At 45.4% G+C, this 26,658-nt stretch overlaps 1 protein-coding gene across 4 annotated transcripts in view; it reads right to left on the bottom strand.

The window, feature by feature from the left end:
- Positions 1-1,576: 1,576 nt before the first annotated feature.
- Positions 1,577-26,658, bottom strand: part of GRIK1 (glutamate ionotropic receptor kainate type subunit 1) — a 117,962-nt gene continuing 92,880 nt past the window's right edge. For 2 of the 4 annotated variants that reach the window (XM_050333460.1, XM_050333462.1), the window contains 6 exons: positions 21,722-21,840; positions 16,959-17,176; positions 14,292-14,517; positions 10,897-11,147; positions 8,165-8,354; positions 1,953-2,139 (listed from right to left, as the gene is read on the bottom strand). In XM_050333460.1, coding sequence (XP_050189417.1) covers positions 8,205-8,354; positions 10,897-11,147; positions 14,292-14,517; positions 16,959-17,176; positions 21,722-21,840 — 964 coding nt within the window. In that variant the 3' untranslated portion in view covers positions 1,953-2,139; positions 8,165-8,204. Of the gene's footprint in view, positions 2,140-8,164; positions 8,355-10,896; positions 11,148-14,291; positions 14,518-16,958; positions 17,177-21,721; positions 21,841-26,658 lie in introns of all 4 variants that reach the window. The other 2 variants (XM_050333459.1, XM_050333461.1) reach the window with 1 other exon arrangement.

Raw genomic sequence — 26,658 nt, 5'->3', positions numbered from 1 at the left:
CCATGTGGTGATGTCCCTGAAGTCGGGCTGAAGTTCTCCTTGCCTGGATGGCCTTCAAGACAGACACAAGATGTTTTCCCACCCAGCTCAGCATGGGTGGAAAAGCAGATCTGGCGTCGAGCATCATATTTTGAGAAGGACACGGAGTAACCACAGAGAGCCTCGGGGAAAATGGGTACAATAGGAGGACTTTTAGAGTTTGGATCCCTGTGGAAAGGCTGAATGGAGGGAGGGGGGTTCCAGTCTATAATAACATCGAAATTATCACTTCTGAAGCAGCGCTTTGTAAGCAAGACCATCCACTGCAGACTGACAGGGGGGCTGAGGGAGTGGTGCTGTGAGGTGAAGCTGGAAGAGAGATTTTTCACTCAAAGGCTTTCACTTCACCTTCTCCTTTGGCAGAGGAAATGTCCATGGATACAGGGATACAAGGGAAAGGTAATCGATGGTAAGCACGAAGCTCCCTGGGGGGAACATCAGAGGGACAATAAAACTTAACACTTGGCTGAAGCGCCCGGGTAATGAACCTTGCCAGGAGCTGAAGCAAATACTATTGACACAGCTGCCTGTGCTGTGCAGGAAAGCAATCAGTGGCTCCAGTCCCCTTTTTCCAGCCTTGCCTCAGGATTTGAGGTGGTGGGATAGCCCTGGAAGAGCAGGTTTGTATATATATATTTATATATTTAACCTGTGTAGGGGGCACAAGGGGCACAACGTGTCCTACACCCACCCTCGTCCCTTGGAGTGTGGACATGCCTGAATTCCAGCCCTTTTCCTTCCACAGCATCTCCAACTGGTGCATCAAAGCCCCTGGAACACCAGGATTAATCACAGAGACAACATAGAAATAAGTATAAATGTGTCTCACCTCCCTGCAATATAAATTTTGTGGGGAGGGAAGGGGAAGATCTGCTGCTCTAATGCATCACTTCTTCAGTTTTCTTCACAAAAAAAAAAAAAAAAAAAAAAAAGACTAAAATTCTCCTTTGCTGCTAAAACATCGTGTTTGTGCCCCCACTAACTGCAGGAAAAGGTTTCAGTTCCTGAGCTGTATTCCTGTCAAATGTTGTTATCTTTCTGGTCGAGGTTTGTTATAAATTGGACATTCTCAGCCCTAATTTCTAAGAGTGAAGAATTGCTTCGTTGGCATCAGGAGCTGGAGGATGAAGCAGTGTGATCACGTCAATGTGGCAGCTCTTCCCCACTCACTGATCATTCATTCCTTGGGTGATTTTGATTTTTCTTTTTCAACACACAGCACCTGGAGCCGTGGTGTTACCTAATAATTGCATTTTAAGAGCAGTGGAAAAGGGAGAAGGAGAAATAAGTTTCTCACAGAAATGAGCCTGAAGAGGCTATGATATCATCCTGTCCTTATAATACCAGAGAAAATAAAAAAGCCTCACTGTTGTGTTTAGTGCATTTTTGTAGTCACGGTTTTACAAATCAAAGGTGTGAATTTTTACTTAGGTATTCTGGGACCTGGTTTCTAAACAACTCAGTAGTTCTTTGTGCCCAGTAGAACCGCAATCTTTTGTTCAGAGGGGGGAAAAAAACACAAGTTCCACTCCCAGACTATTGGAAAAAAGAACCCTGTCTCTTGTTTATTGATTTATTTAGAAAGCACACACAGCGATGCACGGGGAGGGGAGGGGAGGGGGGAGAGATGCAAACCAGGTGAGCATACAAATCCATCCCGAAAGAAAGAGTGAGCCACTTCCCAGAGGATTAGTATAGTACATCGGTCCAGGAGAGAGCATTCCAACTGCTGCACCTCTAGGTTTAAAAAAGAAAAAAAAAAAAAAAAAAAGAAACCACAGAGAATTCCTGAAGAACGACGTGAAAAGTCTCCATTTCAGAAGTCCCACCACTTGTAGGCAGCAATGTTTGTGTGGGGTTTTTTTGTTTTGTTTTGTTTTGCCTTGTTTCTGGTTTTGTTTTGTTTTGTTTTGTTTTCGTTTGGTTCCTGTCACATCCCGGTGCTCAAGCGATGGTTTCCTTCCTCGGTGTCCTCCTCTGGTGACACGTGAGGATGCTCGTGAAGGAGGATTTCCCCTTCGTTCTCGACCTCTTCTTCAGCTTCTTCTGGTGCTTGAGGGAAATTCCAAGCTCCTCCATGATGGCGTTGAAAGAAAGACACTGGTGGGAGATGGAAATGGCATTAAAACCCTTCCCAGCATGGGTAAAACCCGTGGCTGAGGGAGGCAGAGACCTGATCTGGGCTCAGGGAGCTTCTCTGCTGAGACCCAGCTTTGAACAACCCCCTCCCCAAAGGTACAACAGGTGACTCCACACATCATTTTTCACTTCCCAACTTGGCCTCCACTAAGTTTAGCTGATTGTGAATGTTTCTGCAATTCTACACGTTTGCCATATCATAAAACTTACCCTTTTTTTCATTTCCTCCTGACCTCAAAAGAAAAGAGATCTTGCTTAAAATGCCATGAACCTCAGCCACAAAAAACCAAGCAAATAAACAAAAAAACCCAACACTATACAGGAGAAAACAAAAAATACAGGTTTTGAAGATTTGTGTGTTTGTGTGTGTGGTTTAGTTATTTTTCCCTCATGAAATGCTCCCCCCATGAAATTATTTCTAAAATACAGCACAGCCCTCAATCCTCTTCTTTCTCTGGAAGGAATCTTTTCAAACACAGTGTGTTGGGAAAATGAGATATTTACCACAGGAATAAGGGAGCTGAATAGTTTAGAGAGAAAGAAGAGATCTTTTCTCACCGTCACTACATTAACAAAGACATTTCGGGGTAAGTGGAAACATCTTTTAAAATCTACAGCTGGAATAATTACAGGTAACACAAATAAAAGACAAAAGGAGGCTTTAAGTGGGAGTATCTGGCAATGCAACTAAAAAATTGTTCCATGCAAATAGGAGCAGATTATTTATATGCAAAATGAAGTGATGGCAGCAGCGTGAAACAAAACTTTAACCACCTTACCTTCCTCAAGCTGAATAAATCCTTCCTACCAAACCCTTTTAGAACTGAGCAGCTTTAAAACAGGATAAAACTACAGTTCTTGTCAAATGGCAGTGGCAGCAGAGATTTATTTATTTCTCTGTATCAAACAGAAATTCCCTTCTAGAGTGAAACCAGTGCAAGGTGGGCAATGTCCAGTTCGTAACCAGGAATTATCCAACAGTGACCTCAGCTATGCAGGGCTTAAAAAGGCAAAATCAGATATATATGATTTGAAAAGCAGAACCCCCAAAGATTTCCTTGCATCCAGCTATTCTACAGGAATATTTCCAAATGCAAACCGGAGCCTGAGGGTAGCCTGGATCAAGGGTAAATAATTTGCTTGAGGGAGCAAAGGAACCACAGAGGAGTGAACCCCAGAGGCTTGAAGTCTTGCTGATAATTTTTTTATTTTCAAATTCAAACCAGTTGGAAGTGGAACCATTGGGCACTTCACAACTCATGGAGTCAGATATTAAAAGCAGGCTGTGCTCCTTCCTTTCCAGTGTGATTTCTCCCTATAACGTGGGTAACACAGGCTGAGATCCCAGAGTATTTCAGATTTATGCTCCAATATGTCCTTTCTTTGAGGTGCTTCATTTTTGTTCGTCTCAAATTCTGAGTGATGCATCAATTAAACTCCTAATAATTCATGTCAGCCCCTAAAGTTAATAGGGATAGGCACTGATTTTGTTTCCCAATCACTGCCCTCTGGAAGCAGCAGGAAAAGCAGGTAAGGGACACTATTTTTACACTGCTCCAGGCTGCTTTTAGAGAGAAGAACCACTTATTTCCAAAGTAATAAACCCAGATGCTCTAAGTGGCTGACTTGGTGTAGATTATTGCTCTCTGCTGCCTTACTTTTAATTGAGCTTTTAAAATCTAGATTACAAAGTGAATCCAGAGCTCCGTGGTAGATAATGAAAGGATCATATTAACCCTCTGTGGGATCAATCAGGTTTATGTTTATTTTTGTTTTCTTCCCCTGTTGCTCTTGCTAACCTACTGATGTTGTGCATTTAATCACAGCCATCAGTCTCTGCAAAGTGCAGACAGGGATGATTCCTGCAGATGAAATAGTTCATTTTACTGCCTTGTTAATAGGCTCGGGTTTTAATTTTCCAAACGGATTCCTATTATTCAGCCTGGGCAATTATCATAATGCCTTTCAATTTCACAGCCACAAAAGAGTCCCATGAAGATCACTTTCCATCTGCAGACAGATGCCTAAACCCCAGTGCTGACACTAACTGTGTCGGGGTTTTAATATCTGACTCCCTGAGCTGCCAAGTGCCCAAGTGGTTCCACTTCCAGCTGCCTTGAATTTTGAAACAAATATTATCAGAAAGGCTTCAAGTTATTCTTAGGAATGGCTTTGATATTTAGGTCTTGCCTAAGAATTAGGCTTTTGCCCAATTGTTCATCAATAGCCTGAAGAGCACCTTCAAAGTAGCCTTTAAAGGGGGAGGTTGACATTAAAATTTGATTTCAAAGGGTAATATGCCATTCTTTTAGTCTCATGTTCAGGCAGCCAAACTGAAAGGGTTTCTTTCAAAACCTCTTTTTTTTACCTGCTGTTCAGTGCACCTTTGAGGTCTCGTCCAGCACAGGAGGACGGCGGGCACAGAGTGATCCCTTTTACAGCAGAGTGATAAGTTTAACATTTTGCTTTTAGTCAGCTTAACTTTCTCATTCTGGCAGTGTCAAAATGCTGCAGGACGTGGCATGTAAGAGGAAATGTCACCCTTTAAAAAAACAGAGCAGATTTTGCTCTGTTTGGGATGTGAGAATCTTTCTCTCCGCCCTTCGGTCATTCCAGCAGGCTGTTAAAGCTTAGTCATGAACCTCCCAAATCCTTCCATACAGGGGTCTGTGTTAAGCTTGAGGATAATTACAGATTCAGTATTTAAAAAAAAAATCCATAAAATAAAGTACAAACAAGACTGGGGACAAAAAAAAAAAAAAAGAACCTGCAGCCAGGATTTATCAATCTGCTGTTTATGCTGCAGGGCTACCACTGGGGACAAGGTTTTTCAATTGCATTTTATTAATACCTTGCAAAACCAAGGAAATAATAATAAAAAAGGCACCCCAAGCCCGGTGTGTTATGCTGAAGAACTGAGGACTGTGAAAATCCAAGGATGTGGGCCAGGTTTTATTGTGGGAGAACTTCTGAGCAGCTGAGGGAGAGAGGAGGAAGTGCAAGTCAGGATTTTCCTTCTGCAGTGCCCTCATTGCTGTGAAGGACCCAGAGCTGGGACACTGATGTGTCTTCTGCTGAAAAAAAAAGTGATTTATTTGTGCCTAGTGCACCACAGGAAGAATATCCATAATAGTTTCTCCAAGTGAGCAAACTGCTGTGGCAGCACATTAAGAATCCGTGTGAGTACTCTGTCACTGATGGCTAATTGCATGAGGAGATCACCAAATTAACTTCTAACCTGGCAGAGTGTACCGAGCAGAGATTGCCAAAGCAGTATGATAATAGTCCATGGGTTGATTTAAGTCTTCCTCAGTTATAGAAACTGGTCCTCTGCTTCCTCTCTACCATTAAAAAAAAAAAAAAAAAATAACTAAAGCTGCTTGCTGGTCTCCCAAACCTTCTAAACACAAATGAGACTTCCCAGTGAAGCCACAGTGCTTGGGAGTTCCACAGGAAATTTCCCCATTTCACAGAATATTCTGATTTGGAAGGGACACACAAGGATCACTAAGATCCAGCCCTTGAGTGAATGGCCCATACAAGGATCAGACCCGAAAACAGAGGTGCTGGAGCTGATGCTTGCTGAAGAGAGGGAATTTGCACCCCTGACAACTCCACAAAAAATCCTATTTTGCAGGAAGCTCACTGAGCCAGGGGATGTCTTCCTTCTGCCCCTTCTCCTCCTGCTTTTTTTTTTTTTTTTTTCCCAAAAAGCTACAGATGTGAAGCTTCAGGGCTTTGATCCAGGGAGATCTGGAAGCCTGTGGTGTCTCTGCAGGAGTTGTCCCAGGGGTCACACACTTCCCGGGGGATGCTGTGCCTTCCTCGAGCACCTGCCTTTTCCCTGGAAAAAACTACCTTTACAAACCTGGATTGGTGAGAACTGTGGGGTGCCTCAGCTCTAAGGAGCAAGGGAGGCTGGTTGGCAACTCTTTTTTTGTAGCTGTGTTAGGGAAAGGAGGAGCTGCTTTGTAATTCCCACAGGGAATTCCTCACAGCCTGTGGAGTTGTCTGCGGGGACACAGGGGAGGGATGGATGTTACTGACGGTGGGAAAAGCTGGACTCAGGGAAAGGATGGGTGTTACTAAGAGTGGGACTGTTTCCTTGACAGATGAGAAACTGTTTACCCAAAAAGTGACAGAAATTCTCTGGATTCTTCATTAATCTGAGAAACAATTAGAAAAACTGGTCGAAGCTGCAACCCAGGAGATTTCCTGAGTAGAGCTATGATGGAGATAAACACATTAGGCATTTCCCTCCTCCTCTGAGACTTGAGAGGAGCTGAATTCAATTAGTTTTAAGTCTCTTCTACTGGGAAGCTGCAAATAAAAAGTGCTCTCTTAAATCAGATATACAGACCATCTAATTCAGGTCTTTGCTGGTAAGAAGGAGCATTTTATGAAGAACCAAAGCTTTCAAGGCCCTATTCAAACAAGCTGAAAGGCCATTTTGAGCAAAGACAATTTCTTGCAGCATCTGGAGGGGAGCAGAAACACTCACATCCACGGCTGAGCAGAGGAGAATTGGTACAGCCACAAAAAAAAAAAAAACAAACCTACAGCCTGCTGGCAGCACAAGGATTGCTGATCAAAAACTGCAGCAGGAATGGAAGGAAAACACAGCTCCCTCCATGCTCTGGCTTTTCCCAGGAGCCAGGCACGAGAGGAACAACTGAAGAGGAGAGCAGAGCTTTGCTGCAGCACCTCAGCAGTGCTGGGTGTGAAGGCACAAGTTCTCTAATTGCACAGAAGTGCAGGAATGGCCCCCAATAAAACAGGTCATTAAGCTGTGTGATGAGCAGGAACTTCATTGGTCAGGGAAACCTAAAGTAGGTGCAAGGGGAGGGAGATGAATTGGTGAAGCTGGAGGTAACCTGGGATACAGTAGAAGGTAATCAGGTTTCCAGAACACAGGTTTGTCACAGTTCACGACATTCTAGAGCTGGCATTTCTATACACTTTGTGTGCCTCAGATCGTTGTCATATGTTTTTTTTGGTGGCAAAAACAGGTGGAGGCCATTGTCTCCTGCCCTGTCAGTCCCCCAGCTGGCTGAGGACTAGAAAAAATCCAACTGCTATCCTTCCAGGGTATAAAAACCACCCAGTGGCAACCTGCTACACAAGAAATACCACAAGTGTTTCAATATGCAAAGCTTTACTGCTTGATACAAACTGATATCCTGATTTTTTTTCCACAAAGGAGTTTTCTATGTTACAAAACCTTACAATGAACATCATGAGTTGCTCAAGCAAGACAATGGATTTATCCTGTTAATGGTATATCTGGGTGTTGCCTGAGGGTGCTCCTGTTGAACATGTTCTTAATGGTTACATGGCATAAAATTTAACTGATAGATATGATTTTTGTGGTGTGATAGTTACTTGGAGGCTCTGACTAATGAATTTTAAATGGGTGAATTAAAATTCATTAAATATTGACACTGGGAATAAGATATGCCAGCTCAAAATCTCTGGCTGCTTGTAACAGGGGTTCAGAAAGTTAATGGAGCCCTGCAGGTTGTTTTTTGGAGGTTTATAAAGAGCTGCCTGGCCCACTTGCTGAATGCTTCAGCAGAGAGGCCAAGCTAAATGTTTCTCCATGCTTTTAGTAATGAGGCTTTTATTGTTCCGCTCGGGTCGGGGAGGAGACGAAGAAGGAGGCAAAGAATTTTTCTTACCTGAGAGAGGTGAACCACCCCACGAAATGGCAAGGTGACAACTGTGCATAAGAGAATGTGACAGCTCCTAAAAGCTACTCCAGTCTACCACGCTCCCTCTGGGGTGATTATTTTCTGTGATGTGCATTTAAACCGCCCAGATTTCAGGGGCTCGACCAGCCAATTTACATCACACGCTCGGCCCTCCCACCGGAGCAGGAGAGCACTTTGGAGCTGTGCTGGTGGGTACAGCCTTTGCCATTTTTGTGCCAGCTGGTTTGGGTTTCATGTTTTGTTTGTTTGGGGTTTTTTTCCCCCACGGGACACACCTTGTTTGTTTGTTTGTTTTTTGGTTTTTTCCTCTCCTGACTACACAGTGTGAATCGAGGGCTGTGTCCGAATCCCTCGCTCGTCTCGGATTAACTTGCCACAGTCTAAATCCGTAGATAAGGTGGTGCCAGAGGTGGAGTTGGACGGGTGGGTTTGCTTACACTGCAGTCCGTAAAAGAAACAAAAGGCCTTCGCATGCAAGAAAAGAAGAAAAACAAAAAAATGGAGAAAATAAATAAACAAACCAAAGAAGGTAAAATCGAAAGCAAACATGAGAATGAGACTCCAAAAGATCTATTTAAACCAAAAGAGGCTCTAGTTATGGAAACAGAAAAGGCATAGGTTGCATTCAGTGCTTTGGATTGGCTCAGGGTGAACAGTACAGCATTTTCCACATAAGCTTCTTATTTCACCAGATGAAAAGGAAAACTATCTGAGAGAAATTAGAAGGTGACACCGAAATCATTGGTTTTCAACTCTCTGTAAAATTGCTTCTGCAAAAGAAACCACCACATTAACTCATCTGAAGATATTAATTATTAAGAAGCACCTTGCAGTGCAGTGCCAGAAACGGTGTATGTACACACATCTGTGGAACCCTGAATGCCGTGATATTCATCCAAAATACTGCTCAGTAAAGGAACATCCCCTCCTGATCTGAAGCTCTAGGTCTGCTTTAGTCACGGCTTCAGGAATGCATTGCCTTTTACAGACTCATGAAAAGCTTCCAGGATATTCTGTGCCACATTAGCATTTATACCAAACATCTTAATTAGCTGCCATTGTTCTTTAAAATGTATTTGAATAGAAGAGACATGAATGAAACAAAGATATCAAGATATTCTTCGTGCATTTTGTGTTGAAATGGATTAAAGTACTACTCAGAAAGCTGCAATATGTGCAAATACATTAATCCTTTGTCTCTGACTTGTTCCAAAACAGGGACACTTTGATTTATACGACCTGAGATGGTTCCACATGAACTGTGTCTCTTCCTGGACATTGTTTTCAGTGAGGGTTTGCTCAAGTAGATGTGGGGATGCTCCTGCATGGCCAGGAACTGCCCTCTCCTGCAGGATACTGAGAGGACCAAGCCCACTGACAGGGCTTTAGGTGTCATGGACCCAAAATAGCACCACTGGGGAAAAGAAGATGCCTGGTAGGGAACCAGCTCCCTTCCCTTCAGCAGGTGTGGGGCCTTGGTTTGTGGCATTCTCTTCCTGGCAGCAGGGACCTGCAGGTGATTTATCCTATCCAAAATCCTCTCCAGGCCCTCAGCCCTGGCTGCTTGGTCGCTCAGGTGTCAATCCCTCCCACGTCCCACCCCCACTGCTGTACATGGCTTAAACTGCAGCTCCCAGAGCGAAATCAGAGTGTTCTCCTTCTCCTCCCACTCACCCCTGCTGCCTTTGTTCAGGGCATTTGTCTCAACAGTCATTTCTAGGCACTCATCAGCCTTGCAGGATCACACTTTGGACCAGGAGGATGAAATGCCCACGGGAAAGCTCCTTTCACATCTCAAAGTGCAAAACGAGCTTTAAAAACTCCCTTGGAAGGAGAGGGATCCTGTCTTAGAAGTCTGAAGTGAGGAGATAGGAACCTCTTGGTGACTCAGGGGCCACCCTGATCGTCAGGGCCACCCACCAACCCTTCAGTGTGGAGGGAGCATTGTCCCTATGGCAAATCCTGCTGAAGGGAAGAGGATCAGGGCATCTACAGGAGGGCCACATCAGGGTCCAGGACATGGCCAGGACAAACAGCACCAGGGTAGGCAGCCAGAGCAAGAGGGTTGGCAGCTTCCCTGCTCATGCCTTTCTTTGTTTGCAGTGGCTGGTGGGTCAGTAAATGGGTGTTTATACTCGATTGCAATGATTGATTCTTTCTCACAAACTGCTGGAATGCTCAAGGCATGATTTATACACAGCATTTCCTTTGTTTTCCATCTGCCCTTTCAAATTGCTCATTACACTTCAGTGGAGCTATAACCAGAATTTCTTTGGCTCCATAATCTGCTTTTACAGTGGCATTCATCACCTTTCAGGAGTTCTCCTGAATGCTCTGAAGTGCATCCTTCAGCACAGCCTGTAAACCCCTGACTCTGAAAAAAATTGCTCTCTAGAGCGAGAGGAGAATCACACTTGGGGATTTGGACATTCATTCCTGTGTTACTCATAGGGATGACGTTAATGCCATATTAAAAAACCAAACTAAACAAACAAAACACAAACAAAAAACAAAACCAAACAACAACAACAAAAAAACCAAACAACCCCCCTAAAAAACAACCAAAAATCCAAACAAACAAACAAAAAACAAATCAAACAACAACCCCCCCAATAAACAAAACAAAATAAAACACAAACCAAGCAAAAAAAAACAACACAAAAAAACACCGAACAAAACCAGAAAAACCAAAACCCCAGTTGTGTTTTCTTCCTTTGCAATGCAATCTATGCTTGAAGTCTTAAAGATCAAGCAGAAACTGTTTAAGAAATATACTACCCTTGTTTTCCACTGCCCTACTAAGCAGCACTAATTGGACCGTGGGTGAAGCACTTCCCTGTTCTTATTAATAAATTATTTGTTATTAGGGCCAGAAATGCCTGCTGAGAGTTCAGCAACACACAGCCTACACTCCAGCAAAGAGAACTGCAACACAATTCCCCCCACCCCCCCATTCCCAAACCTCATCCCCCCAGGAGCACAGGGATGCTGGCAGGGCCTGACTCACCTGCTCGATGTCGCTGTTCTTCCTCGATTTGTAGATGAACTCCCCGATGGCTACAAACACTGACAGAACCAGCCCTGCAGCCAGCACGATGAAGATGCCCCCAATATTCTCCACCCCGAGGGCACTGGCTTCTTTGCTGTCCTCCTCGGGGCACCCGTTGCCTCTCCACCACTTCTCCTTCATCATGTGCAGCTTTCCCTCCTCCTGCAGCTGGAGGATGGCGATGGTGATCTTGTCTCTGTAAGGAGACCCTGCAAATGGGAGAGCAAGGCCTGTCAGTGCCACCCTCTGCAGCCAAAGTGCTGCCTCATCTCAAGGCTGATCATTCCTTGCTTTCTCTACGGCACAGGTGGGAAGTTGGCGTCCGCCCTGGGGACTTAAAACCAGAAGGCTCCGCTGGTGTAGTTATTTGAGAATTCATTATCCTTTCTAGGGTCTCCTCCTGAGGTTTATTTAAGCCTTGGCAGTGGGTTTTTCTTGCTCAGTAATTCCTCCATATCATATTTGAATATCGCTTTGAGCATCCTGTGGGAGAATTTCCGCTCTGCCTCTCCTCTGTCGACTTCAACATCTGTTTGTTTTTCCTACTGCATGTAAATGAGTGGCTGCTGAGAAAAGCCCACAGCCACCCAGAGACTTTCTCCTCTCATTTATACCTGGATCAACCCACAGCTCCACTTCAGCTTCTTATAAGAACATGGGGCTGCCCAGTCCTTTTTTAATGGGACTTGCAACAAGAGTGGCATTGCAAGCTGAAAATAGCAACTATTTCATGTTTTGCAGGCCAACAATTAAAGCTATTGCAATTGTCTACATGATCAAGGCAAACAAACTTTTAAGGCAGATCGTGTGCCAGCATTCCAGAGATCTTGTGGTCCATGTGGACACAGACTCCTTAGAAAAACCTCACTAAGGCACCACTGCTGTGTCTTTACACATCAAAACAGCCTCGGAAATTCGGCTTCAAATCTTCAGGTGTCTTCCTCATATTGCTGTGCGGGACATTATTAAAAATGATTGTACCACGAACCCAAGTGCCCCTCCCTGCTTTCCATTTCCTTTAGCCCCCAGCCCTGTCTGAGGAGAAGCAGCAGGAGAAACACTGCAGTTCTTCATTTGCTGTGCCAACACTCAGCTGTTTTTCGGAGCGTCCCACTGCCGGCACCAGGCCATGCTGTGACCACAGATGCCAAGAGACGCGTGTCAGGCTATCCAAAATCCATCTGGGAAGCCAGCACTCAGCAGCCACAGCTTGAGGGAGCCAGCTTTGAAAGGAAAATATGCCCTGCTGTAAGGAGAGATGATTTGTATGCCTGTTGTTAAAGGCCCCAAAATCACACAGCAGAAAACAAACCGGAAACAACTTCGCAACTGGCTTTGCACGGAGAAGTGAATTATTGCCAGTGAAAACAGTAGAGAGAGAAGAATTGTTTCTAGCTTAGGAGATGTTTGTGGCCCTGATAGACTGTGGGACTCATCCATTCTCCCCTGTCTGAAGGGACAGAGCTGTTGGGTAAAGTGGAGCAGGCAGAGTCACAACGCAGGATTTGTGGGAATGTTCATCCTTTCTCGTGATGTTTATGTTGCCATCAGGACTATCACCATTCATCCTGAGGGTAACAGGTACATCCATATTTCTTTGTGCTTTTAGAGTTTGTCAGGTGTGCGTGGAGTGCTGAGTTGGTGGTGTTTTATTGGTAAGTTAAAAAAAAGACAAACACAAATCCATCTCAACCCCTCTTTGAATATTCAGCACATAATTTCTGGCCTCTGAGCTGTTAACAAACTACCTCTTAGGCCAAGAACTGCATTTATCTCCTTTCTTAGCACTCTCCCAAGTAGCTGGTAATAGCTTTAGTGTTGGAATTACCTGCATCAGCACTCACAGTGATACTGGATTTGGAGAACCTTCAAAATTTATCCTTTCCTGTTTCACTGGGAGCCGTTTAATAATATTCAGATCATTCACACAAATTTTGGAATGCAAGGCATATTTTGCTGCTGGAAACCCTGGCCCTGAGGCTGTACATTCTCCTGAAGGAACAACTTCAGGAGACCAGTTAAGACTTGCTGAGACTTTGATGCCAAGGGTCACAGGCAAGCCTTTTTTGTCTCTTTTATTTTCCATAAAGCCTCTACAATCAATACTCTGGAATGCTGTGAGAAAAATAAGAGAGCCTTTGGGGTCCACCTGAATAGTGGAAGGTTTATCTTGTTCATGAAATCAATCCTTTATAAGATGCTGGATGGTACTGAATTATTCCACAGTGCTTGGGGGTATCTATTCCCTTGAATTGTGCTGGGCTTCCTTAAGAAAAAATAAAGGTGCATTTATCATACAAGAAACATCTTATAAATATATTTCACAGCTGTTATTTCCAATGGATGCACTCTCTCTGAGGATTACCATCTGTTCCAATTATTCCTTCATTGTTCTTGCTTTAAAGCGTGGCAGCTTTATAACTGCAGTGAAGCTCTTGCCATACATTTGTCTTTCTTCAGGATTTTAGCTTTTGTATCATTTTCCTCGGGCTGTGAAGGCTGTGCTCACAAAGCCAGTGGAAAAAAACACACAGTAAATGTTGTCTGTGTGACAGTCTGAGCTCCTCAGCAGCAGAAAGAATGACAGTTCAAAGTGCAGGGGGTGTTTCTCCCTTTTTTATATCGGCTCTACCAAGCAATGGATGAACCAGGCCCACAACCTGGGCTAGTGGAAGGTGCCCCTGGAGGTGGAGGGGCACGGCAGGAGGTGGAATGAGATGATCTTTAAGGTCCCCTCCAACCCAAGCCATTCTATAATTCCATCTGCACCCCAAAGAGAGGTGCATGAAGGGAGATGAATCTCTGACTCATTTAATGACCCCAAAGCAACACGTAAGAACAGCTGCAAGGTTCTGCATCAATCTCTCTGAACTCTTTCCAGTAGACCTTTTTTTTTTTTTGCATATCCAGTGCCCTTTTTGAGATCTTCTGATGGTAGAGAATTAAAAAGTGTGTCAGTTTTCTGTGCTGTTGTGCTTGGGAATAATCAGCCCTGGGGAGCCAGATTTTTTCCTGTTCCATAGGATTATAGAATCACAGGATGGTTTGGGTTGGCAGGGACCTTAAAGATCATCCAATTCCACTCTGCTGCCATGGGCAGGGACACCTCCCACTAGACCAGGTTGTTCCAACCTGCCCTTGGACACTTCCAGGGACAGGGCAGCCACGGCTTCTCTGGGGAAACCCCACCCTCACAGCCAAGAATTCCTTCCCAATATCCCACCTCACCCTGGCTTTGCCAGTGTGAAGCCATCCTCCCTTGTCCTGTTTCCAGGAGCCCAGGACCGATTCAAAAGGCCATATCCTCAGCTTCTGGGCGAGCTCCAGCCCAGCTGTGCCCAAAAGCCCCTTACCAATGGGGGTTCCCACGCCGTAGCCTTTGGAGTCGATGAGCCCCCCGATCTGGGTGAGGTTGCAGTTCCTCTGGGTCACGTACTCGATGCTGGTGGACTCCATGAGCAGGGCATAGTCCGTGGTGAGCACCCTCTGGATCCCCTCGTCGTTGTTCTTCACCAGGGCCGTCTGCTGCCGGCTGCTCATGAACGCCCACATCTTCTCATACGTGGAGATTTTGGATTTCTGAGGGGAAGGTGGGAAGGGGGGGCAAAGGAAGGCAGACAGTCACACCAGCACCCAGATTGCACTTGCCAAATACTCCTCAGCCTGGATCACAGGAGAGGTCCTGTGGCACGGAAAGATCCTTTTCACTCCAGCTCAGCTCCTCCAGCCCTCGAGTCGCAGCTTCGTGGCTTTTGGGTACCCCTGGGCATGGGGGTGCCCCCAGGGTGGATGTCTGCCCAGGCCAGCTCAGGGCCTCAGAGCTCCCAAAAAAAGGGGCTGAGTTACCCTTAGAATGTAATGGCAAAGGTGCTTTTTTCCTTAAATATGCTGTAACACAGGTGGGGTGCAGGGATGGAGTAACTGCTGCCCAGAAATCCCTGCTCCTGCCTTCTCCTAATTCCCAAGTCTCTCCCTGTGTTTGTGCTTAGCTCAGGATGTACATGCAGTATTTTACAGTCTGAGGGAGGCACAGTTGTGCCCTCACAGAGCACAGAATCTTCCCCTGGCATAAAGAAGTACCTGTCACATTTATTGTACAGAGACTCACTCCGGGATTTTTTATTTTTAGTTTTGGGCAGCACGAAGAGCTCCTAATCTTGTGAGGATCTGGAGGGGCTTCTGCAACAAAAACAAAAACACCTTCTATCTGTTTGTTTGTGCTGTGTGTGTTTACAAGTGGGGGAAATTGCATTTTTCGTGCATCTTTCACTGTGTCGCCTTCACTCTGCCAGGGAATCCATCCCCAATTTCTGAACAAAATTAGTGTACTTTCCCTTGTGCTTGTGTACACTTGTATTTCGGGCACAAGTAAGGCAGTATGTGCAGTGTATAAATATTTAATCACCTCATCTGAAATGTTCCTTTTGAAGGCCTATACATTCTTTTAAGCCGACACATATTTCAGCCTGAGGGATTAATGGTGCAAAAAGAAATCGGTGTAAAGCTGAAAACAGCTCCAGGAATTTGCTTGAACTTCTCATTTTGAACCTGAGAAGCTATTTCCTCTAAAACCACATGGAAACAAGAGGTTTTGAGGTTTTGTCTCTGATGCTGGGTTTGACTTCAGAATATCAATGGCAGTGACTGTCTTTGGGCACGGAAGAGCTCTCAGCTCAAGGGATTTTCCCAGAGTCTTTCAGAAGATGGCACAGCTGATTCCTGCTGCCTTATACCCCTGAGGAGAGTCTGGTCCTTGCCTTACAAAGCTTCCAGGAATATCTCCAGGTGGGTTTCCATCTCAATGGAGATGTCAGCTCATCATTTCAAGGACTGGCTATAATGAAAGCCAGCCAAAGATCTTCCTCATGGTGAGGGGGGACTTGTTGTGTTTCAGTTTGTGGCCATTGCTCCTCATCCTGTCACTGGCACCACTGAACAGGGTCTGGCACCTTCCTCTGACAGCCCCTGGAGATATCTGTGTGGACTGATGAGATCACCTCTCAGCCTTCTCTTCTCCAGACTAACCACAGTCTCCCACAGTCTCTCCTCACCAGAGAGATGCTCCAGACCCCCTCATCATCTTTGTGGCCTCTGCTGGACCCTCATATCTATGACAGCATTGAAACATTCTGGATGAATGTTATTCCTTTTCGCCTCATCAGGGCTTCTGCTTAAAGCAGGGCAGGGACTCAGGCTGGAGCAGCTCATGTTATTTTGCCCAAATGCTGCTTCCCCACAGCGCCTGATCCCCTTGAAAGGCACTGCATGTTGGACTGTCTACAAACACCATCCTTAAATGCTCCAGGGAGAAGCCTGACACCAGTTCATCCCGTGCTTAACTTCCCTGCTGAGACTGCTGATGGAGCTGCTAATTAATTCTGACTGTCACAGGATTTTTGGGCACGTATTCTGTATTTATAGCTTGGTGGCTTTTACGTTGACATTTGATGAGATTATTCATTTTGCAGGTAATTAATACTAATAATTAGGAAAAAAAAATAAGAGCACAGATATCTACAAAGCAATTAGCCATAGAAAACTGCCTTTTACTTACTGATGTGTTCATGTGTTTATGAGGCCTTTGTATTGGTAGTCTGTGCAATGTTGACCAGGGAGCACTTAAAAAAGGGACAAATAAAGTTGCATTTGGACTTGCTGGCAGTATTATCAGTGTAAAAATGCGACTTTCTCTGAAGGAGAAGTAGAATTTTCCAGGCAAGTGGCTGGAAGAAAATGAGATCCCACCCTGAAGCAACCTGGAGGAGAGGATTCCCAGGCTCCCTTCAGATGCCCCCATCCACAGGCAGGTGGGTTTGGCCCTCACAGCAGTAAATCACCAGACTGTTTTTCCATGTGCCTTGGGGAAAAACCCCCCAGTTTTCCTACTGCTGGGTTTGGGTAAATGCTGATATTTACCTAATCCTGCTAATCCTGCCAAGATCTGCGATTCCTGCTCACCATTTTTCCTGGAGCGCCGGGGGGAGTCTCCGGCCGGCCAGGCCTGGCTGGTGCCGTCTTACCTTGAAGAAGGTCATTGTGGATCCATCTCTAACAGCCCCGTACTCTATCTTGGTTTGCTTTGCCAAATCATCTGCCGAATCGATGGGCGATTCCATCCTCTCCACGGTCAGGAAGGCAGCCAGGTTGGCAGTATAGGATGAGATTATGATTAAGGTGAAAAACCACCATATTCCTCCAACTATTCTGGTAGAGAGAGCTTTGGGCATCAGCTCTGATCCTGTTACGATACCACCAAAACAATCATATTAAAATGATGCTGAAAGATGCCCTTCCTGATGCCACAGACTGTTTTTTAAGGCACGGAATGCTTTTATGAGCTGCAGGATGATAAAATGATTTAAACAATAATCTCACAGATGCACAGCTAACATTTATAATGGGAACACACTGTGAAGGGGATGTATGCCATGATACATGACAAATGGAATGATCCTTGGGTCTAAGCCCCTTTACATCCCTGAGCTAACCATCATTGTAATATTAACCTCTTCCACCCCCAGCAGGCTATCCTAGTATCTTGGGCTGTTTACTGAATCCCTTTTTGCCTGCACACTGGAATCAATTTTTAACCAAGGATCTTTAGCAGAATCTTACAGGCTGCCTGACAGAAATATCTTACAGGAGAAACCTGCCCTGTGCATCCTATTGACGTATCTGAGCAGACACAGGGAGATCACTGCAGTCCCATTGAACTCATCAGCTGTGAGAACCTCAGCTCCAACCCCAGAAAACCTCTTTTTATAAACATGAGCTTCACGTTTGAAAGTTCAGGGGGTGAACGGGCACATCCTTTGGATCTACAGGGCAAAGTTTTGGCCGGTGTATTTAACACTCCTTGTTGCTGAAAAGGGTTTAGGAGATCTGCCTGCAGGTCACACCTTATGTTTTGCTTCTGTTCAAATGTTAAATCCTCAAGCACTGTCTCAGATTCTCCGAGTTGCCCAAGTAAAAAGCTGCCTTGGCTCTGAAGTACATTGTTTAAAGTGCCATTGCCATAACACCCCGCAGAACAGCACTGAAATGTTTTCTAAACAGCTCAGATCACCTGTATTTAAGGCACACAAGTATTTCTAAGCATTTTGGCACAAGTTCTGTGCTCTTTCTTTTAGGTGCATCCCCACTGAGCTCCCCTCATTGTGTGGGATACCAGAATCTGATTCAGCAAAGCTCTTAGGCAGCCACTTGAGTACTTTCGACCTCAAACTTAAGTCTTTGCATAATTATTTTCCTGATGAAGGATGGACTTAAGAAAACACTTAAGTGCCTGCGAAGGGAGATCTCAGCACGGTAAAGCTTTTGATGTGACAAACACATTTTTATTCCTGGAAAATCATGTTGATATCTCTCCCCAACTATTTTGTGAGTTCTGCAAGAAATTTCAATCTGTGGCAGAGAATATTTTTAGACTTTGCAAAAACTTTGAAAGTGACTTTTGGGGCAGAGACTGAAAAGGTAAAAACTTCCCAAACAACCAGCAAACACGTCTAACTTAGCTTTGTAAACACATACACACTTCCTTAAAGTCAAAGCTAAGCATAGCCCAAGGGTTGACAGAACTGTCAAAATGTGAGGGCAGTCTAAAAGCAAAAACTCTCACTTTAAGTTTTCAAGGCCAAATGTACTTGTTTCCAGAGCTGTAGCTCTGTCTGGGTTTATATTTGTGGTCTGCTGTACTTTCTAGCTTTGCAGAACAGATTTTTTTAAAATACAATGAATTGATTTTTTTTTTATTATTGTTGCTGTATTCTGTAATGTTGTTGTATTTCTAAGCTGGGGTTGACCTGCATAAACTGCTTCTAGGAGTGCTGATTCAGGTCATCCTGAAGGTGTTATTGCTTTTAAGCTTAGACAGCAACACAAATAGAATTTCTGCTCTTGGACCTGACTCTGACATACACTCTGACATCCTGGGAATGCACAACAGCAGGTACCTTGCAGACCCCTTAACCAGCAGCCCTGAAATCTGTCAGTGCTGCACAGGAGGAGGCGGAGAAGCCCTGAGTGCTGCCCTCGTGGGGTGAGACACCAAACCTCCTGTGATCTCCCACAGCAAAATAGGGTTTGTGGAAAGCAGCAGAATACATTCAGTTCACTTGAGCTTTGAACCCCCAGCCTGCTAATTGTGCAGTGAGTGACTTTTGGGGGGGAGCAGAGCCCACCATGGGCAAGGACACCTTCCACTATACCCAGGGTGCTCCAAGCCCTGTCCAACCTGGCCTTGGACACTCCCACGGATGGGGCAGCCACAACTTCTCTGTGTGGCGCTCACCACCCTCACAGCCAGGAATTCCTTCCCAATATCCCATCTAACCCTGCCCTCTGGCAGTGGGAAGCCATTCCCCCTTGTCTTGTCACTCCAGGCCCTTGTAAAAAGTCCCTCTCCATCTTTCACACGGTGTCCCTTCAGGTCCTGGAAGGCTACAATTATGTCACCCTGGAGCCTTCTCTTCTCCAGGGGAACCCCCCCAGCTCTCCCAGCCTGGCTCCAGAGCAGAGGGGCTCCAGCCCTGGGAGCAGCTCTGATGCCTTCTCTGGACTCTCTCCACATCCCTGTGCTGTTCCCCAGGGCTGGAGGCAGCTCTGCAAGGTGGGGTCTCACCTGAAGGGGCAGAGGGGCAGATTCCCCTTCTCTCCTGCTTCCCACGCTGTGGGATCAGGACAGGTTATGATCCATGCTCACCCCCTTCAACCTGCACCCTCTCCTGAACCAGCTGCTCCTGGGCTGACCCACTCCCTGGCTGAACTGGGGCTCTGAGGGGAAAGCTTTCCTATCTGCGAGTGCTAATTTCTCTGAATGAATTGGATGAAATGTGCCCCGTTTGGATGGTTTCAGAACATGAATAACACATCCAAGACTTCCAGGGGAAAACAGGGGAAGCAGCATCTAAATAAAAACGTTGCCAGCAAGACTCGGGGGCAGAGACAATACTTGCTGAAGTCTCTCTAGTGCCTTTTTATGGCAGACATGACAGCCAATCCTGATCCAGACTTTGCTCACGCTCTGTAGAAAAGAGAAAGTCTGATCATCACATTTTAAAATTTAAAAAAAAAAAACAAAAAAGAGTGGCTTCCAATCAAGCACAACGAGCAGCTGCTGCCAACAGGAAAGAGCCCAACGCTGGACGCAGAGTTTCCCGACCATTCCCATCATGTCCAAACTCTTCACATTGACAATGATGCACAGACAGTCACACGCACCACAAGTTTGTACATGGAAACATTTGTGTTGCCTTACAAATGTTTGGGGTTTTTTCTCTTTCTTTCTTTCCTTTTCTTTCTTTGTTTTGTTTTTGTTTGTTTGTTTGTTTGTTTTAATCTTCTTAAAAGACAAGCAGAGTCTGGTTGGGGCTGACTGTCATGTACCCAAGGTAGTGGTAACGAGCAGACACTGCATCCCACAGTTTGCTGTGGATGATGGTAAACTCCAAAAAAAGGCAGTACATGGAAACACAGAATCCTGGGGCACTTTCACACAAAGGGGCAGTCACAGTTAGATACACACACCTGCCTGATACTGTAAAACCTCAGCCTGTGTTTTACTGGTAACTTGGAAGGCAGACAAACCCAAAAAAGCGATGCAGAAATGCTCTTCTTTCATCCAACCTCCTTCCAAGTAATTTCTGTGGGGAAGCTCTGTGTGCTCTCAATACATTAGTGCGCCACTAAAAGCAAGTGCATCCTAGGTTCAATACCAACTTTATTCTCTACCACAGCTAGGAAAAAAATCCTCCTCATGTTTGGCTTTTTTGTCACTGCTACTCATGTCTGTTAAAGAGGAAAGAATAAACTGTACCTGTATGAATGCAGAGATGGTTTTATATTCCTTACTTTAATGTTTAGGAATTTAATATCAAGGTACTACTGGGCTTTCCTCTGGATTGCCTTTTTGGTTGTTGTTGTGAGGTGAGGGTTTTTTGGTTTTTTTTGGTTTTTTTTGGTTTTGTTTTGTTCAACTTTGATTTAACTTGAAATGTTTGTCAGAAAATATTTTCATTCCTTTCAGTGGAGCCCAGTTTTGGTGAATAGTGATTTAACTGGAAACCTTAGAACATAAACAACTGTGTTTATTGCATATGTCTGTTTGACTTTCCACATGGAGTAAACTTCACTGCCCTTCCTTGTCAACTGAGTAAAATGCCAGTTGTTTCCAAAATCATCAGCAACAGGGACTTGTGACTGGGGTAAGGCTCCTAGGGTTGGATGCCTTTACAGAAGGATGGGGCTCATACCTGCAGAAAAGCCATAAAAAAAAGGGTTTGGGTTTGGTTTTGAACAACGAGTTTGACAAGTGCCAGCAAACTTAACAACCATTCAGAAGAAAGAGCATCTTTCCTTTGTTTGGCAGACAGAACAGTTTTTCTAGGGTGGCTAAGGCCGGTTACTGTTGGGAGGGAGCCCAACATCCTCCTGTTGCCAAACCTCTTATACCAACAAACTCAACTTCAGCACGAAGCACCTCATAGCCCTCTTGCAATTATTTTCCATTTCAGCTCCAGGAGCTCCAGTGTGGCCCTGCCTGCTTTCCCTCTCTCTCAGACGCTTCCCCTCCTTCCTCCTGCTCTGGGTTCCACAGGTTCCCCTCCTGTGCCTGCTCCCAGTGTGCAGTGGCACATCCTTCTCTTCCTTTTCTTCTATCCTTAGCCTCCCTGAGATCAGGTTTTACAGTATGAGTTGCATTTACAGGGGGGGGTGGAGTTTACCAGCACAGAAGCCCTTGAGCAGACTGTGGGACGTGTGCGATAACGAAGTGTAACCGGTGTACCTTGCTGCATGAGAGCTCCAACTCCAAACCAGAAACTATTTAGTAAAGTAAAATTGTTTTCCACCACGTCTGAGTCTGGGTTGCATGGGTGGGGGTTATACCACTCGTAGGGTGTAAACCTGTGGCAGTCAACAGAAAGAGTCCGTAAACAGCGAGTACACACAGCGAGCCTGCCGAAAAAACCGCGCCGCGTGGGGAGGGTGGGGAGGGCAGGAAGGACACAAGGAGGGGGAAACCTCAGCTGAAAGGCTGTCCCTTAGGACATCTCGCAGCTGCCTCGTGCCTGGATCTAGGACAGGGCTACTCCTGCATCTAGGGCAGGGTTATTCCTGTGTAGAGCCCTCGAGGGGGAGAGGCTGCAGCCACTCCCTGCCTGCTCCGAATCTGCAGGGCCCTCGGGCGGGACAAGTGGAAGCCACGTAGCTGCTCCTTGGGAGAGCATTTAGGACCTGGGAAGGAGTAGCAGCCCTCTAAAGGCAGCCAGAGTGAGCTGCCTGTGGTTGAGGTGCATCCAGCAGACATCCTCTCCCTGAACAAAAAGCTGCCCACCACTGGAAGGCGTTCGGGGGCAGCTGCAGGGCCAGAAAGCCACAGGGACACGTGGTTTTGTCGTTGTTGGGAGAGAATTCTGCCTGTAGTGGTAGAACTGTGGTCTAACTACACACTGTGCCCCTCCTGCTCTGCACAGCACCTCGCAGGACCACGTGAAAGGGCCATTTCTCCCCCAGGCACCTTTGCCTGCTGTTGCTTCCCACCGCTGCGTGGCTTCCTGCATACTCCTCCTGAAGTTTAGGAATATTCTTTGCAAATATCATGCCCATACACTCCAATTACTGTTCCAACGATATAAATAAGCATGGAGTTTGCTCAGCTGAAGCAATGAGCTCCCTGGTAATAACAAACCCCACTAATTGGAGCAGAGAGTAGCTTAGGGTGCCACCAGCTGCACAGTATCACCGCCACCACCACAACGAGAGCCTCAAAAACCGTGACAAAACATGCAGTTTTCGGGTTCAAGACACAACAGCTCTGCACACACCCCTTAAAAGAAAAGCAGTTACCAAGTTGTGTGTCTCAGATTTATGCCAGAATAACAGAAGCAGGTGCTGTGTAGTAACCACACTGTTCCCAACTCACTTCATGCACACCTGGGGAAACACATCCTCAGCAAGAGCCCCACAATTAGGGCCAGTAGGCTGCTGACAGCCACAGGAGTGAAGAGGTCTCCCCTCCACAGCATCCCAGAGTGCTCACAGAGGACAGTAAGAGCAGTGAATAACTCTGCCTGACCTGCCTGGGAAGCCCAAGGTTGGGATCTTGCAGAGTTTCAGACAGCCACCACCTTCAGTAGGTTGGATACAAACATCTCGATGGTGGAAAGAGCAAAACAGCCATTTGCTGGAAAGTGGCAATTAAATTCTGGCAGCAAAACTCTTGCTGCCAGACTGGAGAGATTTTTATGGCTCTGGGTATGTATTTTAATGTGTTAGTAGGGTATAGATCTCCTCTCCACCTCTAAACAAAAGCTGATTTTCTGCTCGTGTTCCTATTGCTGTGCTGAGCTATAGGAAGAGGCTGGTTTACAGTTCAGCTCTATTCCACTGCTCAGACCTTTTGTTTTCCTGGCCTTTTTCCCATGGTTTTCTCCCTCTTCAGCAATAGCTGTGCTGAGGTTTCTGATAAGTATGAGATGCTCAAGGTCACCTCAGCACCTTTTTCACACGGGCTCTGTGTGACATTATTCACCTCAGCTACTTGGCTCTCCCTTCATTGACGTAGCAGCACAGCTGACACGGCATTAGCAGGAAATTTTGGCAGAAAACACCTTGTTCATTCACTGTCAGCGTACTTGGAACAGAGCTTTGTCAGTCTGCAACCCTTCACAGTGATAAAAACTTCAGTGTTTGAGTTCTAAAATTAATGTAACTATTACAGGGCTACACAAGGATTAGAGACAAATGAGAAATTATTCAGCTGCTGAAAAGTCTAAATAAATAATAGGAAGATTATCCCATTCTATGGAAATTATTCCCAGGTATTTGTCTTCCATGAACTGATGTATAAGTACAGTTAACTGTTTAATTTACTGTGGCAGTGCTAAAAATTGGATGGTACATGAGGTCCTTAGAACCAATCTAACCTATATTTGCCGAAAGACTTTACAAATCTTACAGAAATCTTGATGCATTTGGAGACATGAGCAGGTCTAGATGTGGGCAGCAAGAAGGGCTTAGCTTAAAATTTGTAAATCTAAATTAACATGACACGTGAACCCAATTTTCTGTACTCCTTCAACCTCCACAGATGCATTTTAACAGAGCACTGCTTTTAGGCATCAGCTCAGGGAGAGCATTTGTGACAGAAAAAAACCTAAGCATTCAGAAAATGATGGTTTCTGCCGAACTGGGGCATTCTTTTTCTCTTTTTCTAGAAGAGGTGGGTTATAAAAATGAGGTCTACTGATCTGTTCCTGTTGTTTCTACTTGATCTGTTTCTGTCGTTGCAGGTCTGGGTTTGTGCTGTGTGTTGTGAACGTGTGTGCGGTGTCTGTACCTCTAGTGACATGTGAGCCTTTCAGCTAATTTTAGCCATTAATTGGCCATTAATTTTAGCCATTAATTGGCCCTTAATTTAAGCCATTTAATTTAGCCATGTCTGACGAATAGGCAGAGGCCTCAGAGGTTATTGTGTTGTGAAACACTGCAGTAGGAGCCCCACCAGGAGAGGAGCTGCAGGATGAGCTCACAGCTCCTTAGGTATCTGTTAATCAGATCCCCTGTAAATCCTCCTGCTGCAGGAAAAGCAAATGAACACACAAACTGACTTCAAGTGGTGATCACAACCCACCAGGAGACACAGATCTGCGGGGAAATCGGGCTTCACTGGTTATGCTGCTCCCGGAATTTTTGTTTTTTAACAGAACGCAGCTGGAAAAGGGCAAACCTATGGATTTACCAAAAGGCTGTGTTTGGGGGCAATTTTTAACAGCCAAGAGACAAAAGCAAATAGGTAATGATTTTTTTTTTTACCGTGGTTCATTTCCTTTTGCTTTGCTCCTGGCCACGAGTCTGCGAGCAGACCAAGCACCCTGAAACCTATTTATTCTTCCAAAGCTGATGCCCTTATTTTAAAAAACAGAAGCACTGAGGGTAACTTGGGTTTTGTTTTCCCTTCCACTGTGCTGAGGGTTGTGGGATATTCTCAGCCTTGGCACACAACTGCAGAAAAGTCAATCTGTCGGAGTCGAGCAGATTTAATATTAGTCATGAATGAGATCATGATTTGAGTACAGTAGGAGTTATTATTTATGGCACAGTGAGCCACTAAGAGCTCGTGGGAAGTCATGACTAATTGTACACAATCCCACAGCTGCCAGGGATGGATAAACTCCTCTTTTACCTGGGGCCAGTACTGGTAACTTAACCCATGGCCCCTCCTGCTTTATTTCACAGAATCATTCAGGTTGGAAAAGATCTGGAAGATCATCAAGTCCAACTTTTGACTGATCGCCACCAGGTCAACTGAATTGTGATTCCTTTCTCCCCCTTCTCACTCTCAGTGATTTAAAGGAAAAAAAAAAAAAAAGCAAATCCCACAAATGTCTCTGCTTTGGTACCAGCTTAAAAACATGGAAATGAGCAAAGCATTCACACAGGTTCGGCCCCCTGGGCCAAGGGTTGTTCAGTGGGCCGTGGCAAAATGTGTGTTTGAGGCCGGTCCCCCAGCAGAGCTGCTCATGTGAGCCAAGGCTTTGCAGGGCTGTGCCTTGCAGGGAATTGGAGGACGAGCAGAAAGAGCCTCATTTGACCTGGCCCACACAGAAGTGAAAGTCAGGCCCAGTGTGCTGAGTTATCAGGATCATTGGTTCAGATTACAGCTGGTTTATGACCTTCGAATCGGGTATATGTACGTATACATTGGAATACAGACATGATTGTTGACTTCTTAAAGTTGAGTGCCATCATCTGCAATAAAACCTGCAGCATTTCTGTTACTTTCACAGAATCACAGAATGGTTTGGGTCGGGAGGGAGATTAAAGCTCATCCAGTGCCACCCCCTGCCATGGGCAGGGACACCTTCCACTAGCCCAGGTTGCTCCAAGTCCCATTCAACCTGGCCTTGGACACTTCCAGGGATGGGGCAGCCACAGCTTCTCTGGGCAACCTGTGCCAGGGCCTCCCCACCCTCCCAGGGAACAATTCCTTCCTAATATCCCATCTAATCCTACTCTCTGTCTGTTTGAAGCCATTCCCCCTTGTCCTGTCACTCCAGACCCTTGTAAATAATCTCCATCAGTTTTGCAGGCTCCCTTTAGGTCCTGGAAGGGCACAATTTGATCACCCTGGAGCCTTCTCTTCTCCAGACTGAACATTCCCAATTCTCTCAGCCTTTCCCCATGGGAGAAGTGCTCCATCCCTGTTTTGCTGTGATGTGAATGTGTAGTGGGCTTCCAATAATACATTACTTTTCTTCTTATATTTCATATGAAAAAATGAAGGATAGGTTGAGATTAAAAAAAAAAAAAAAAAACCACAACAAGACAGTTGGAAATGAAATTCCAAGGCCACTACCTGAATAACTGTGCCAGTTCAGAGTCTGGGTATTTTTCAGGAGTACAAAAAAACAGCGTGCCTGAAAGGGCAAAACCTCTGACAAGTTTTTCTAAGTTCATTTTCTTTCATGCTTGGTTTACTCCTGTTCAAAGCCCTCAAGTAACTGCCTCTCCAGTGGTCTCTGAGGGCAAGGGAAGTGTCTTGTACCCACTTTGTGAAACCACATCAGCTGTCTGGAGTTTTCAAGGGAAAGTTCAGGGACAGAGTTCTCTGTTGGCCCACTGGACGTGTGACTGTGCCCACTGATCCAGAAACTTTGTGGAGAGCCTTGGAGAGAGTTACAAGCTTTGGGTTTATTTGGAAGAGTGGTGTGTATGTGCTTA

Source organism: Myiozetetes cayanensis, unplaced genomic scaffold, assembly GCF_022539395.1.
Source record: "Myiozetetes cayanensis isolate MyiCay16 unplaced genomic scaffold, myiCay2020 scf5-8, whole genome shotgun sequence".
NCBI classification, from domain to species: Eukaryota; Metazoa; Chordata; class Aves; order Passeriformes; family Tyrannidae; genus Myiozetetes; species Myiozetetes cayanensis.
The sequence above is the reverse complement of the archived record's forward strand: the minus strand, read 5'-3'. Positions and strand labels throughout refer to the sequence as shown.